General features: G+C 39.9%; 1 protein-coding gene across 1 annotated transcript; it reads left to right on the top strand.

The window, feature by feature from the left end:
• Positions 1 to 1,321: 1,321 nt before the first annotated feature.
• LOC109510629 (SH3 and cysteine-rich domain-containing protein 3) lies at positions 1,322 to 12,754 on the top strand. The gene is made up of 14 exons (XM_019861094.1): positions 1,322 to 1,553; positions 1,834 to 1,890; positions 2,007 to 2,085; positions 4,830 to 4,986; positions 5,077 to 5,174; positions 5,790 to 5,871; positions 6,027 to 6,124; positions 6,201 to 6,267; positions 7,570 to 7,619; positions 7,720 to 7,823; positions 7,892 to 7,943; positions 8,833 to 8,970; positions 9,146 to 9,246; positions 10,137 to 12,754. Exons 2-13 carry the CDS (start codon positions 1,874 to 1,876, stop codon positions 9,242 to 9,244), a joined length of 1,041 nt encoding a protein of 346 aa, XP_019716653.1. The 5' UTR covers positions 1,322 to 1,553; positions 1,834 to 1,873; the 3' UTR covers positions 9,245 to 9,246; positions 10,137 to 12,754.
• Positions 12,755 to 15,605: the final 2,851 nt, after the last annotated feature.

Here is a 15,605-nt window from a genome sequence, read left to right as displayed (position 1 = left end):
TGTTACCTAGCAGCTGAGCAAGGCAGTAGATGGCTGCCTTTGGTAAAGGGGACCAGAGTTTAAATCCCAGTCATGAACGCCACAATTGTAATGAGGATATGCTCGGCCCTAATTCCACTACCCGGCAAATGAAAATGAGTGGGATGCATCAGGAAAGGCATTTGGTCTCAAACACCCGATGAGACCAAGAGAGGGCGCCATAGACTGAAAAGATCGTGAGTAGTTTAGAGCACAATGGATTTGTGTGTCCAGGAATTATCTGGATGGTGCAGGCAATGCTTTGGGGCAAAATAGTTTACGTCAACCATTTTTATTTATTTATTTATTTGGTTTGCTCGACTTGGTCAACTTTTTTTTTCCCAAGCCCTAGTTAAGATTCGGCCTGTTCTTACTAGTGCACTGGACCCCGTCACAGCTTCCATTAGTTGAGAACAGCTTGGCCCTCACTGGTCACCAGTTACACATAGGGCACATCCATCAGTTTTTGACAGCGTGTGACCTCAATATAGGGTCATGTTAAAGCGGGTGGGGCGCACGGGGCGGGCGTATTAAAGAAACCTTGAATAGGGATCACAGATGGATGACCAGGCCGCAATAGATGGCAACTGGTTAACATTTATCATATGAACCGGTTGGGTTCGGTACCTCTAACAAGGTTAAGAACCACTGCTCTAACCCATACAGAGAATGGTCTCAAACAGTGGTTCTTAACCTGGGTTTGATCGAACCTTTGGGGTTCGGTGAATCGGTCGCAGGGGTTCGACAGACCCTCTACATATACAATTTAAAAAAAGTTAGACTTATGTCTTGAATTTGTATTTACGTTTTTTCTGTTTTTGTAAATGCATTTTTTAATGTCTTTGTGTAAAAAAAAAAAAATCATATTTTTATTTTTCACGAAAGAAGGCTTCGGTGAATGTGCAAATGAATTGGATGGGTTTGGTACTTCTAATGAGGTTAAGAACTACTGCTCTAGAATGTGCTAACTTTTACGCTTTCAGAATCGCCAAAGGACTAGTATATTGTGAGCATCAGGTTCGGGACGGAACATGAGGGACCACTAAGTCAGCAAGATAACAAGGTGCTAAAGTCATACCTTACACACAGGAGCTGTCTAATTTATATATTCTTCCGTCCCATTCCTTGAATTCCACCTTGAGGGATTATGAATAAGGGTCTTAATATCAAAACTTCAAATAAATTGTCATTGCCATAAATACAGAAATTAAGTTTCAGAATGCATTTTTCCTCAATGCAATGTCATAGGGATATCTTCTGTGCTCATCTTCTTAAATGAGTGGTTATATTGGGGTCGGGCGCACTTGGGGGAGCCGTGCAATTCTTTCCCATTCAGCTGGGAGAGCCTTTCAAAAGCTTTTCAAGTGCCCCAGCTGTCCCAAACTGTCACGCATGCTCTTGAATGGCGAGCCAGGCCATGGCAGGCTGGGAAGGGCTGGACACGCATTTCTCTTCTGAACTTCCCACCTGTTGGAGCCTCATTTGGAACATCAGCCAGAAGGAATTGTGAGGAGAAGTGGAGTTCAACATTTATGGTCAGTTTGATCAACTACATTGTGCGTGTCGCTCATTGGTGCCTTTTTTTGGTCACAGTATTTAGATCTTTGCGGTGTTGTATGGCCGCATGTTTTTTTTTTTTTTTTTTTAAGATGTTCTTCATTGTCGCACGTCTTTCTTCCTGTTTGCCTGAATTTACACATTTTGTGTGTGGTCTGACTCTGTTGAGACACTCAAAACTTCGCTTCTGTTACATCTGATACCTAAAACCCCTACTGATACTTTTACAACCCTGCCTTCTGTGACTCTAAACCTTAGTTTCTCGATACGTCTTGCACCCAAATCCCAGCTGTGTACCATGGCCAACTATGATTCGTGAGTACCCTGTTTTTTATGAAATCTTCACAAAGGTTCAGTGTTTTTTTTTTTTTTGTTGTTTGGTTCGTTTATTTTGCCACTTGGTGTGATGTTTTGCTACTTGACGATGACAGGTTGGATGACAAGGGCTCTGTGGATATTCATGATAACCCCCCTCTGCCAGATAATGTCGTGAAAGAAGAAGATAACACGGTAAGTTGTTTTTACATGCGTTATTTATTCAGGCTCTGTCCCAAGTTAAGTATACAGTGGCTGTTTTGGATCGAAGCTGCAATAAATAATATGTTGACCTGAAGGTAAAGTGTTCACAAGGTACATTTATCAGCATCTTTGTTCTTGCCATGGTGACCTGGGACCACCAAATAAAGGCCTTTTGACTTGTATTTATTCAGCTGCAGGATGTGCGAGGTGTTAATTTGTACAAATGCATTTTGGAAACAATATTAGCACAGAATGTCTGCTAGCTTAATGCATAATATGAAATGCCGTTGACTGATTAATGAAACTTGCATTGATATTGTGGCATTTATAAACATTTAAATTTATGTACTTGAACACAAACGTGAGCAATACAGTACATGCAAACAGAGCATACAATACTCAGAAGCATGTTATTTATCCTCCGCAAAGAACGACTCATATTGCCGCATAGTTGTGATCGTCTTCTGTTTCATCATCAAATTGGAGTTTGTATGTACTGCCCTATGGTGGCCAAGACACACACACACACACACACACACACACACACACACACACACACACACACACACAAGGAACAACAATGATTTAAAACATGAACTCACGATGCACAAACTGTTTAATTATTTACATTCTATCGAATTATATTATTACTGTATTTAAAAGTACAGTAGTAAGCATTTTGGGGCCTTTCGTTATGTAATACCTCGTTATTGTCAGAGCACACACTGCAGAGGTAGAAATTGTGCTACCATATCGTGACATGAAGAGTTATTATCAACATATGACCGCCCCTATACTTTTGAACATTGTGGAGAGACGTCATCTCTTGTTTTCACTGGGGGATTACTTTTCCAGAGTGGACGTCAGGCCTTGAGGGAATTCCTGCCCGGAATGATCTGAGCCATTGTGGCCGCCGGCTTTAGGAGCACTGACAACTGGATAGCGTTGCCGATTGACGGCGGCGTAATGTGCGAACGGTTTGCTGTATCATCGCTGATTGCAGCGCTAATCCACAGCCTGACGAGCGCTTCACAACCTCTAATCCTGACAGTGATGGAGAGCTGGAGGCCGCTCATGTCTGAAGCCTAAATGTGCGTGCGTGATCAGTGCAGCGGTATCTTTAGGAGTAGCGTAGTCAAGCTTTGTTACATTTCATTTAGGGATTCTGCCAGTTGGCAGTCAAAAGCTATTTTGGGATCCAAGCCTTTTCAAACTGTCACACCTGTGGTGTATCGAGTCTACGGAGTTCATATTTGAACTCATTTTTTGACATTAAGCAGAATGTACAGAGTTGACACTTGCTGTCTGGCTGTGTTTAATATGATGTGTTACTAAAAGTCTTTGCAATTTAGCATCACCCGTGTCTATCGTATATGTCGTCTATCTGGCTTCAAACCAAAATTAGTTTTATCAGGCAGTGGTTTTGATACTTTTGTGGTTGTACTCATGATAGACATGCTTACAAATTGTCGTTTTGCCAACTGAAACTCAAATTGGCTTCTGGGGATGGATTTTTAGAAAATTCAAGGGGAGCCGCCGGGCCAGACTTCACCAACATGTTATGACACGTCATCATAAAAAATAGTAAAATAGCAAAACGTCTTCACAACATCACTTCACACATTTGTCCGGTATAGCTAATTCAAATTTGGTAGCTAAGTCTCCATGTCAAATTTGACTTCGAAGGGCTTTGAAAAATGGCTGCCTCAAACCAAGATGGCAGGCTTCCTCTGTCTTTTCGAGAATGAGCTCTTAAGACTTTTTTAGTAGGTCTACTGTTAGACATGCCAAAAAAATGTCATGTTGCTAAGTGAAACCACAGTAGCTACTGGGGCTGAATTGAAAAAAAGAAATCATGGGGTCAGCATGACATTTTCTGCCGGCCCCTTATTGTTTCATCCACACTCAGCAATGAGAATTCCAAACATTTGCAATTTGGCTATTTGTCTATGTGTCTTGTTTACATTGTTCTAAATTTGTATCAGTTGGATTATATCCACCTCTGGAATGGAGGATTTTTTTTTACTTGTGGGCTGAGAAAGTGGTGAGGGGAGTTACTGAGCCAAATTTAACCATAATGATCTACTCATACTTAATTGCATCCAGTCCATCCAACCAACCAACCATCCATCCATCCGTTATCTGATCTGCTAATCCTCAAGGGCCGTGGGTCTGCACTTCATTATAAAAATTCAAAGGTCTTGCAATGAAGTATCATTCATCTGTGTAGTATACATGGTTCAAACTTGGTAACAATTGGATAACATTTCAGCTTTAAAGGACCCCTGGAAATGTCCAAATTGAGCCCTCTTAAATGGTTGACTTCCTATTAGTGTTCTAGTGTGGTTTTTTGAGTGTGTGGGTTTTTTTCCTTTTTTTTTAAAATTTATTATTTTTTTAATGGGTCTACTCATGATTATCATACATACCAAATGTCCTGTTCCGGAGAAAAAATAATATGGGGAGTGTTTTTTTGGGTTTTTTTTTTCTTTTCTTTCAAATAATTTAATGGAGCACTTTTAAGCCACATTTTACTGCCATGTTCCTCTCACATAAATGACGAAAAAAGAAAGTCTTTGCAATTTAGCTTCTCTCATCTATTATACAGGGTTAAAGATTTGGTTGTAATCATCCTTGGAAAGACCCCTTGGAAATCACAGTAATTTTGCTAAATAACTGGCATTGTTTTTGGAGAAGTCTTACTTCACTACATGGTGCCGAGTGTTGTGGCGCAGGTCTATTTCATCTATGACGAGGAGGTGGAGGAAGAGGAGCGAGATGAGCCGCCCCCGCCGGAGTCCATCAAGCCCATCAACGATCGGCCGCACAAGTTCAAAGATCATTACTGCAAGAAGCCCAAATTCTGCGATGTGTGCGCGCGCATGATCGTTTGTATGTGCAGTGCTTCATGCATTACAATAGTTGACTTACTGTGCTCTTTTCTTTCATTTTCGTTTCAACCTTTTCCTTGTCTGTCTCCAGTAAACAACAAGTTTGCATTGCGCTGCAAGAACTGCAAAACCAGCATCCACCACCAGTGTCAGTCCTATGTGGAGTTCCAGAGGTGCTTTGGCAAAATTGTGAGCTTTCTTTACTTTAATACATTTTAATTTGTGTCTCCCAGCTGCTAGTTTTAAAGTAATTCTATCTCATGTCATTGTATTATGATACTGTCCGTATAGCTATTGCGAGGGAATTGTGTAACTGTCAGTATTCTTCACAAAGTATTGGGATACTATCACTATCAGTGACAACAATCATGGCTGTTTCTTTGGCATTGGATAGGGATACTGGCAGCATTCTTTGCAGTTTGATAATATTGGCAGTATTCTGATAGCAGTATTATTGTTATGGTGTGATTGTGATACTATCAGTACTGTATTGTATCATGATGATACCGGTATCTTGATACTTTCTGTGTTGTTGGCAAAGTAGACTGATACTATGGCAATATATTGTGATAGTATTATTTGCAACATCTTGTGGTATGTTCCGATCATGACTTTATGCTTCAGTTTCTAATACTGATTATCCATGAGTGAGATCTGCTGATACGAATTCCGACCACCAAAGTACTGCGATGCTATCGATGTAGTTGCTGAAGTATACTGCCAGTATTGTTGGAAAAGTATTGTGATGATGGAAGTATCTTTTGTAAAGCTTTACATCACATCAGTGCTTCGTATGTCTCTCAGCCTCCAGGCTTCAGGAGAGCATACAGTTCTCCTCTGTACAGCAGCCAGCAGAATGCGACTGTCTCCCAGCTTTTGCCTTTCTGTGAGTCCAACTAATACGGCGATACCCTCAAGCAAAATCAAAAGTAATGCCACATGCGTTCTATTTTTCTTGTCGGTAAAATTGCTGTTGATTATTTTTCCATTCCCCTCCTTCCTGTTATCCTTCTCGCTGCATGGGTGATTTTGGTTCGCCAGCGCAGTCCAATCGCACCGACCCCGTGTTTGAGACTCTGCGCATCGGTGTCATTATGGCCAACAAGGAGCGCAAGAAAGGCTCAGAGGACAAAAAGAACGTCGGTTGACACATTCACTGTTCTTACGATCCAGTTCATTACAGTAATTTGTGTCATAGCGTACTATTCATTTTAGATGATGATGATGATGATGGAGGACGACGAGTCCCAGCCCAAACAGCAGGAGAATGGGGCTGAAGCTGGTGAGTCACTAATTCATGTTTAAATTGTTAAATAGTCAGTATCATTGGCCAAGTATGGTGATACTGTCAGTATCGTTGACAAAGTTTCTTGAGAACATGAGCATTGCTTACTAATTAATCTGATATTAGTATCATTGTGGAAGTATCGGAACACTATTGGTGTCATTGGCAAATTATCGTAATTTCTGTATCATTTGGAATATAGGTGCGACTAGCAGCATCTTTGGAATAGTATTGTGATACTATCAGCACTGTTGCCAAAGTATTGAAATGTTATCCCTGTTGTGTTTCAAGTACTGTATTTTCCGCACTAAAAGGTGCACCTAAAAGCCTTCCATTTTCTTAAAAGCTCACAGTGCGCCTTAAAATCCGATGCACCTTGTGTATGGTCATTACGGTAATATGTCAACCCCAAAATGGCTCCTTGCTAGAGACATGCTTACAACACAGAGTTCAAACTTAAGGCGATCGGTTTCGCAGTTGAACACAGAAATAGAGCAGCGGCAAGAGAGTTCAACGTTAACGAGTCAACATTATAACTTGCTGTTGGTTAAGTGAACTGTGTCCCTGCTTTATTAAATAAGTTTTACTGACATCTGATCGTCGCTATAAAAATCAGGGTGTAGTGTAATGTAGTGTTCTGTTGGCGTTTTCTTGAGCCAACAGAACATGCATCTAGTGGATGCATTGTAGATTGCGTCTTATGCTATATATGAAAAAAATTACAAAATACAGTAGGCCATTCAATGGGTGCGCCTCAGAATCCAGTGCGCCTTTTAGTGTGGAAAATACGGCAAAGTATGAAGATACTGTTTGCATCACGAGCAAAGTAATGGGATATACTTGAGCAAATGATCATGATACTATAGGTATCATTAGCACTTGACAAGTATCATTTGTGTTGTGATACTTGTAGTAACAGTTTCTAGATAACAATTTGAGCTATCATTTGCCAATCATTGTGAGAATATTAGTAACGCTTGAAGAATTATGTCATATTATCAATAATGGGGCTAATCTGTAATATGTAAACATTATTGTATAAATATTAGCATTGTTGTCAAAGTATTGTAATGATATCAGTTTTGGTAAAAAAAACTATTAGGATACTTTTCAAAAACTGATATACTGTCAGTGTTGTTGGTAAATCATCCAGAAAATATCAGCACTGTTGTTAAATATCGTGATACTATCAGTATGGGTTGTAAGGTATCGTCATAATGCAAAGTATCCGATACTGTCACTCACTGTCTTTTACACATGCTTGTAATTATTATACTATAAGCTTTGTGGGTTTTGTAGCTAGCTCAGAGGGAGACAAGCGAGGAGACAAGGTCGCAGCAGAAGACAAGGTCAGATGAATAACATTAAAATGATGCTAATTAATAAATGAATCCAGGGTGTGACGAAATGGCAACTATGATAACAACATTTGTCTTGTGTGTTACTCAGAGTAAAAAGCCTCAGCCAGGGAAGATTGGCGTGTTCAGTCAGTCTCATTACTACTTGGCGCTGTACAGCTTCAAGGCTATTGAGAAAGATGACCTGGACGTACAGTAAGCGCGCTGTAAGATTTCATGTCTTTTCTGAATGCGTCGTCTATGATATCCTGTTTGTTGTCCAGTGCTGGCGACCGCATCACAGTGATCGATGATTCCAATGAGGAGTGGTGGCGGGTGAGTACGTCTTGCTTTTCAACAAGAACGTGTTTATTCATACAGTGGTGCCTTGAGACGCGTAAGAGTCGATACAAGTGTTACATTGTTTGTCTACATGTGCTGCTGTACTCTTTGTGGTGAAATATCAGATGCTTAAAATGTGTCATTCATTCGCTGGTTTGTAATGTTTCCCATTACGTGTTAGCATTAATCTAAGTCATTCTTAAACACAACTGAGTAACTTTTTGAATTCATAAATGTTTGTGTCTGTCGTGAAAAAGATGTCCAAATAATGTTTTAATGCTAGTTATAATACAGGCCTTGCCTCAAACTTTAGTTAGCGGAAGAAAGCCTGACCCAATTCGAAATAGAACACGCATCTGACTTTAAATGGGTGTCACGCAAGTAGACCGAATTGTATTGGACGACATCATAGCAGCTGAGTCTATTTGGCAAACGTAGGAAGGCTGAAGGTGGGGTTGGAGTCAAGGGCACCTTGACTAAGAGCCTATTCAGCAAATGGTTGGAGATCACAGAGAGACACCGGTAGAACTCAAATTTCACGTCGTGCCACACATAGTAGCATAGGTGTGACAAAACTGTCGAATCAGCAAAACACAAAAGAAAAAAGGGGCAATTCCACGTCCATACTGGTCATCACCATTGTGTATTAAAACATATAAATTAGGGCCTTACTTATCGGATTTTTTTTTTTTTTAAGCCAATGCAGATTCTGATATTTGGCAGGATAAAATTCCAATAACCTGTCAATCAGCCGATAAATTTAAAAAAAAAATACATGCAATGAATCTCAAAGTTGTAAATTGTTGGAAGGGGATAAATAATGTAAAATGATACATCATCACCAACTTGCGTTTGCCTCATACTAAAGTGTGTCTCCTGTCAGGGGAAGATCGGCGAGAGGACGGGCTTCATCCCGGCTAACTACATCATCCGAGTACGAGCTGGAGAGCGGGTGTACAAGGTGACACGTTCCTTTGTTGGCAACAGAGAGATGGGCCAGATTACACTGAAGAAAGACCAGGTGAAGACACACACGCACACACACACACCCACACAGTATGACAACTAAGACCAAGAAGGTTGGGTGAGATGCACAAAATTAATTGTCTTTTGTGTGTGTGTGTGTGTGTGTGTGTGTGTGCGTGTGCGTGTGCGTGTGCGTGTGTGTGTGTGGTGTGGTTGGGTGGTGGGTGCAGATTGTGGTGAAGAAAGGTGATGAGGTGAATGGTTACCTGAAAGTCAGCACAGGACGCAAGCTCGGCTTCTTCCCTGCCAATTTACTGCAGGAGATCTGAAGGTTTGTTTGTTTTTTTGAAATGGTACAATAGTGGCACGTTACAATGACTCGTCACCCCACCATTAATATCACATTGACATCAGTATCATTTTGATTTCAATCACTTCAAAGAGTTGATGACGATGATGCTTGCCTAGCAGCAGTTTTATGAAAACAATGAATTTTGGTTTGGCCTCCAATAGATGTGACTGTGATATTTCTATATACTGAATATGGTTTGATAGATATTAGCATTGTTACCATTGTTATGGTGTTGGTGCTGCTCGAAAAGGTACATGTTTGTTGTTGCATTTTATTAATCAACCTCCCACTTCCTCGCCGACTTAAATGAACCGGTCCACGGCGGAAAAAAGATTGGGGACCGCTGGCCTATCCCATCTAAGTTTGGTCGGCTGTCAATTTTCGGTTACATCCAGACAAATTCACACCAAAGTAATTTTTAATTTTTATTGAAACTATCATGCATGTTTTTGGTTTTTTTAGTGTCCAGAGAAAAATTACTTCAATTCCACACAGGTGACATATTTCTTCAACATATAAACCTATTGACCTGTGAAAAGGAATTCCATACAAGGAGAGTATTTTTAAGAATGTATAGGAATTTTTGGGCTTTTTCCAAAGTATCCGTCCAAAGTGGCCACATTTTTATGACGCGTTTAAAGACCTTCGAAGGGATGGGTAGCTGTTTTCCGTGCGGCGTCATTTCCATCAAGTACCACCGAGGGGCTAGTTTGCCATGCCGGGAGGCATCTGGAATGACGGGAATGGCATTCCACAGGCCGCGCAGGCCAGGATACCATCAAAACAGACAGCTGCACAGCAGCACCACGTTTCTTTGCTTGCATTGCTATCGTGTGTCCTGATTCTCTTTTCTCTTCCTCTATCTTCAGATGTCTTTGTCAATTGTCATCTGAGGGTGGGAACAGCGAGTAGGTGGACACGGGTCACTTCCGCCCCGAGAATCTGCTTCTCCCATCCGATGCCACACAGCAGGATATTTCAAACCTCCTTAAGCAGATACATTTCAGGAATAATATGCCCAAAATGCCTAAAAAGTCACCAGTCATGACAGCACCTGTTCATCCCTCACTCGATCTCAGTTCAGCAACCTTGTAGTTTGCTTTCTCTTTTGTTGCAAAAATAGATAAATAAATACATAAATAGGATGGATTGGGGGGTGGCAGGGGGAATGCAGTGCGGTCAACTACCACGCATGTTGTAACTGTGATTAACTAGTGACCTTTCCAGGGTGTACCACTCTTCTCATCAAACCCTTGACCCTAAGGGAGGATAAAATGGACAGATCCTTTTGCCATGACCATGTGTAATCTATCTCCAAAATTGTTTTATTTTATTTTTGCAAATAGTCAGCCCAACAAACAGAACGCATTGACAAGTTTGTCATGTAATATATCTTTTGACCGGTAGAGGGCTCTCCTGCGCCGCATTTTGACCAAATCAACATGGACCAAAATGTATCATGTTATTGCATTGTTACTCAACTCAGTTAATTAAATACAAAGAGATTAGATTTGCATGATCTAATTATCATAATATGCATCATATATGATGAATATATTCAAATATGGAGGTAATAATATCACAGTATTATCAATAATGCCGTTCTAATATGCGGGAGTAGAAAAACATGTTAGCGCTTCATGCTGCACGCCTGCTTCGCAGAAAGTATCACCCTGAACATTTAGTATTTACAAAACCCTCGTTTGATGAAAAGTAATTACTATATTAGTGATTCTCTTTGCCTGACGAACTCTTATTGATTTTTGTTGTTGTTGAGAAATGTTTGGCCAAATTATCAAGACATTTCCAGAACTGCTTCCTGTCTCTGTCTAAAATAATCCAAGCTGTTTTTCCCCTTATTTTTATTTCTTTTCAACAAACAAAAACATAAAACCTCAGCTACCAAAATGATCACTCTATTGATAGCCGTGTAAGCGAAAACAGGACAAAATTGGTACAATACAAAACAATGTAAGAGCTGGTCAACCCAGCCATGTGAACTAGCCAAGCTAAATTACACTAACATGAAAAAATAAAGTGTGTGTGAAGACAAGTTATATTAAAATACAAGATGATAGGATGAACTCACCTCCTTGCAAGCTTTGCTAAGCTAAGATAAACAAAACAAAGTCAGTCTCCACCAAAAAAATAAATAAATAAAAAAAAAGACAAAATGACATCTGTCCATCACTATGAACGCTGTAAAATAAACTGGACAAAATTGTGCCAGCAAGCGGTTTAAGATTTGATCAACTAAGTCGTGTTAAGCTATGCTAGTTCAAGCTAACTCTACAAGCTAAAGCAAGAAATGCTACATTGAGATGACAAAATAGCCTTTTTATTCCTGAAAGATAATATACAACGACCACATAAATAAATCTCAGCCAAACTAAAGTTAAGTCTAGATACACCCCCCCAAAAACAAAAGCGAGCATACAGTGACACAACAAAACCTGTCTGATCAGTAAGACAAGACAAATTCTGACAACCAAGAAACGCTACCCTATCCATACATTTCTGTAATTTGGATCGTAGCGAGCTGGTGCCAAGCCCAGCTGACTTTTGGTGAAAGAAGCAGGCTCCACCGGGATGTGCTTGCCCGTCAATCACAAGGCACATCCTTCCTTCTGTCCATTTTTTCTTTTTGCTGCTTTTCTCATTTGCGATGTGGGTGAGCTCTGGAACCGAGCTATCCCGTTTGACTTCTGGCAACAGAAGCGCGATCCACCCTGGAATGGTCACCAGTCAATTGCAGAGCACATCCATTCTTTTTCCACCGTGTTTGTGCTCACTAGAATGGTAGGGAACTTGAGTATATCCCAGCTGACTTGGCGAGAGAAGCGGGTTCCACCCCGGAGTGGGAACGTATAGGCAGACAAGCAGAGAGGATGAAGCACACACTAGTTTACAGAGCGGCTCCTGAGCGCTAGGGAGGTGACGCCGGGAAAACGCTGCAGGGTTGGAACCAATTAGGCCAAGATTAACCCACACACAAACATACATACAAGCCTCCCAACACGCACACACACACACACCACATCCCTCTCGGGGGGTGTGCCCTGGTGACAAGATGAGGGATCGTCATCATTACTATTATTTATTTGCTAAGCAGAGGCCGACTCTGGGGCCAATCCGAATAGGATTCACGCATTATCAATGAGCGCCCTTTGCTTTTGGGCTTTGGGTAGCATGCTCCAGGAGAAAGTGCCTTTGTTAATGCATGGATGATAAAAGCATGCGTTCTTTTTGGAAGCAGCATCACAATAAACGCCTTTTAATCAATTACGCAGCCCCCATTGTAAGCCCCGCAAACTATCATCAATAATATGTGGCGGCAACCAGCGACGTTGCATGAATAACTTCAGCACGCGGGAGGGAATCAATTGTAATTCGACCGCATGCTTGGGAATCCAAATGAGAATTACAGATAACTTAACATTGAGGTCCCCAACATTTGGTACTGAGCCTCACAGATAGATCAAGAAAGGAAAAAAAGCACATACATCTCGATTGTGAATGTACAACAGCACCCCAGCCCGACACCACGATCACCACCACTGTCGAACGATTTTCTGTGCTACCTTATGGATAAAAGTTTGGGGAGCATTTATTTAGCATGTTTGTCATTATTATTATTTGTCAATATGTAAAGTTAACTCCAAATTGGTTGTTATTAATATCAGTTATACTTGTTTATCTCTTGTTTCAGAAAAAGAGAGGAGAATGCAATTAATTCAATGTGTAATTAATGCTCACATATGCTAGTGACTGATGGGAAATTAAGGTAGTAAAAATGCAATTTCAAATTATAGGGTATATGTTTATTTCAAGTATGTTTATGACATGTTACAAGAGTTATGTTAAAAAAACTCCACTCGAAACATTATTTTCCATTGCTTCGGTAAATGCAAAATTAGGCTTATTGCATGTACAATCAGGTTTGAAGAAAAAATAAAGATTAAAATCGAAAAATCTTTTTGGGATTTAAAAGTCTAAAGAATCTAATCAAATCATTCCACTTTAAAATATATTATGATACGTCTCAAATTGCCATTTATTGACACGATTATTTTAGAAAGAAAAGGCATATTTACAATTGTGACAAGTTCAGCCAAATTTATGTTAAATGACAACAAAAAAGTCATTGCATCATAAACTCTCAAACTGGGCTATACTCTATCGAATCCAATTGTGTTCCCGCTGAGTTGAACCAAATTGAATCGTTCCACTTCTAATAAATACTACTAACATGTTCATGAAAAGATTGTGAGGGGAAATTAAGGAATAAAAAAATACAACAAAATCTTATTGATTTGGTTTATTTCAAGCAGGTACCGTATTTTCCGCACTATAAGGCGCACCTAAAAGCATTCCATTTTCTCAAAAGCCGACAGTGCGCCTTTTAATCCTTATATATAGATCGATATTCTGATTTCTTGGACGTAGTGTTTTAAATGTTCTGTAAAGCGCTTTGTTACAGCCGCAGTGGTTGTGAAAGCTCTCTATAAATAAAGCTGTATTGTATTGTATTCCCTTTCGCGTAGCTCCATGTAGTGGATGCATAGCGCAACCGCAGCCACTATTGTAGCTTCTAGTCTATGTGCCTTATAATGTGGCACACCCTTTATATTAAAACAATTTTTAAATAGGCCATTCATTGAAGGTGCGCCTAATACTCCGAAGCGCCTTATAATGCGGAAAATGCAGTAAATAAAGCATAAAACGTTTTTTAAAAAAGCACGTCTATAATTTTTTTTTTTTTTTAATCACGACCTAGATGTAAACTGTGAATTTCACCTGGGAGTGGCAATAAACAACTTGAAGCCTCTTTTTGGAAGAATTGTTTACTTTCCATTAACTGCTGCTTGCCATTTAAGTTGGCGCTCTCAAACCCAAAAAAAAAAATCGCAAAGCAAGAAATGGTCCGATCAATGTCTTGAATCTCGAAAAACACTTGCGACGGGTCACTCCTATCTGAAGTCACCACTGTTTCAGGGATGTTATAATGCGACTTAAAACATTGCCTAATGGGGACGTTTGACCCTGGAATATTTCCACCGTTTACCGCAATTGTTGAAAAGACACCTGGATGTGACGAAAAAAAAAAAAATCAAAAAGACACAAAATGACACCTTGGAGTTTTTCCCTCTCGTCACATTTTGCCATTTCAGCAGTGCGAATTCATTGCATACGATCAATGTGCACATCCTTTGTCTCCGTACACGGGTGCTTTGCATTGGGGAGTGTGTTGGTGTGTGCAATTCAGGTGTTTTGGAAGCCTTACTATACTTAGTCCATAAGTCATGATGCTCTCCATTCCGAAGACACCTTTGGGGCCCCGCATTACGCCCAGTGAGACTCCATCACGGGCTACGCCAAATCGATAATCCCGGGGAGATAGTCGGCAGGAGGGGGCGGGGGCGGGGGGAGACGCAGGGAATGTGGCTGCAGGACAGAAGGAGAGGACAGAGATGGAGGTGGAGGTGGGGAAAGAGGGAACCCAGCCAGGAATATGAAGATGAAAGATGAGGGCTGCTTGCTGACGGTGTCTTTATCCGGGGAAAGGAAATACAGAAGGCTGAAAAAGAGTGATGAAAAAAAAGACAGTTTCTTTTAAAAAAAATAAAAAATAAGGGTTGAAATTTTCCCCCGAGATAAAAAAAATAAATAAAATCTGAAATGTTTTGAGAATACATAAAAATAAATACGTTGAATGTTTCAAGAATAAAGTCGGAGTATTTCTTTTTTCCAAAACCTTACAAGAATTCATAAATGCGGGTTTGTTATTGTTAAGTGATTAATGGGTTGAGAACGTTTTTTTCCTCCAAGAAATAATGTTGGTAATTTTACAAGACTATGATCATGAATTGCTCAAAAACAGCTTGAAGAGAGGTAAATGTATTTTGCAAGAGATAAAAAGTTGGAAATGTTACAAGAATGCAGTCCTATTTCAAGAAAATCAAGTTAAATTAAAACATGGGCCACAATATAAGTCTGCAATTTTCAAGTAATTAAAAAAAGAAAAAAAAAGTATGTGAGCAGAAAAAAAAAATCCGGAGGTAATATCGTAACCATGAGTTTTCTTTCGAAAACTCATATTAGAAAAATAAGTCCAATTTTTGTTCTCAAAATGAAGATATAGTTGGCAATTTCGAGTCATATTTTGGCGGTGTGGGTAAGTTGGTTACCAAGAAAATGTCATTATACTATTACGAGAAAAAAAAATGTAAGTAACCTTTGGTTTTTACTATGAGGGGGGAAAAAAAGGTACTTTTAAAGACTTGTCATATTCTGAGAAATATTCAAATTATTTTTAAGTGATGTTAAAAGAACACACT

This window comes from Hippocampus comes, unplaced genomic scaffold (genome assembly GCF_001891065.2).
Source record: "Hippocampus comes isolate QL1 unplaced genomic scaffold, H_comes_QL1_v1.1 scaffold40, whole genome shotgun sequence".
NCBI lineage: Eukaryota > Metazoa > Chordata > Actinopteri > Syngnathiformes > Syngnathidae > Hippocampus > Hippocampus comes.
The sequence above is the reverse complement of the archived record's forward strand: the minus strand, read 5'-3'. Positions and strand labels throughout refer to the sequence as shown.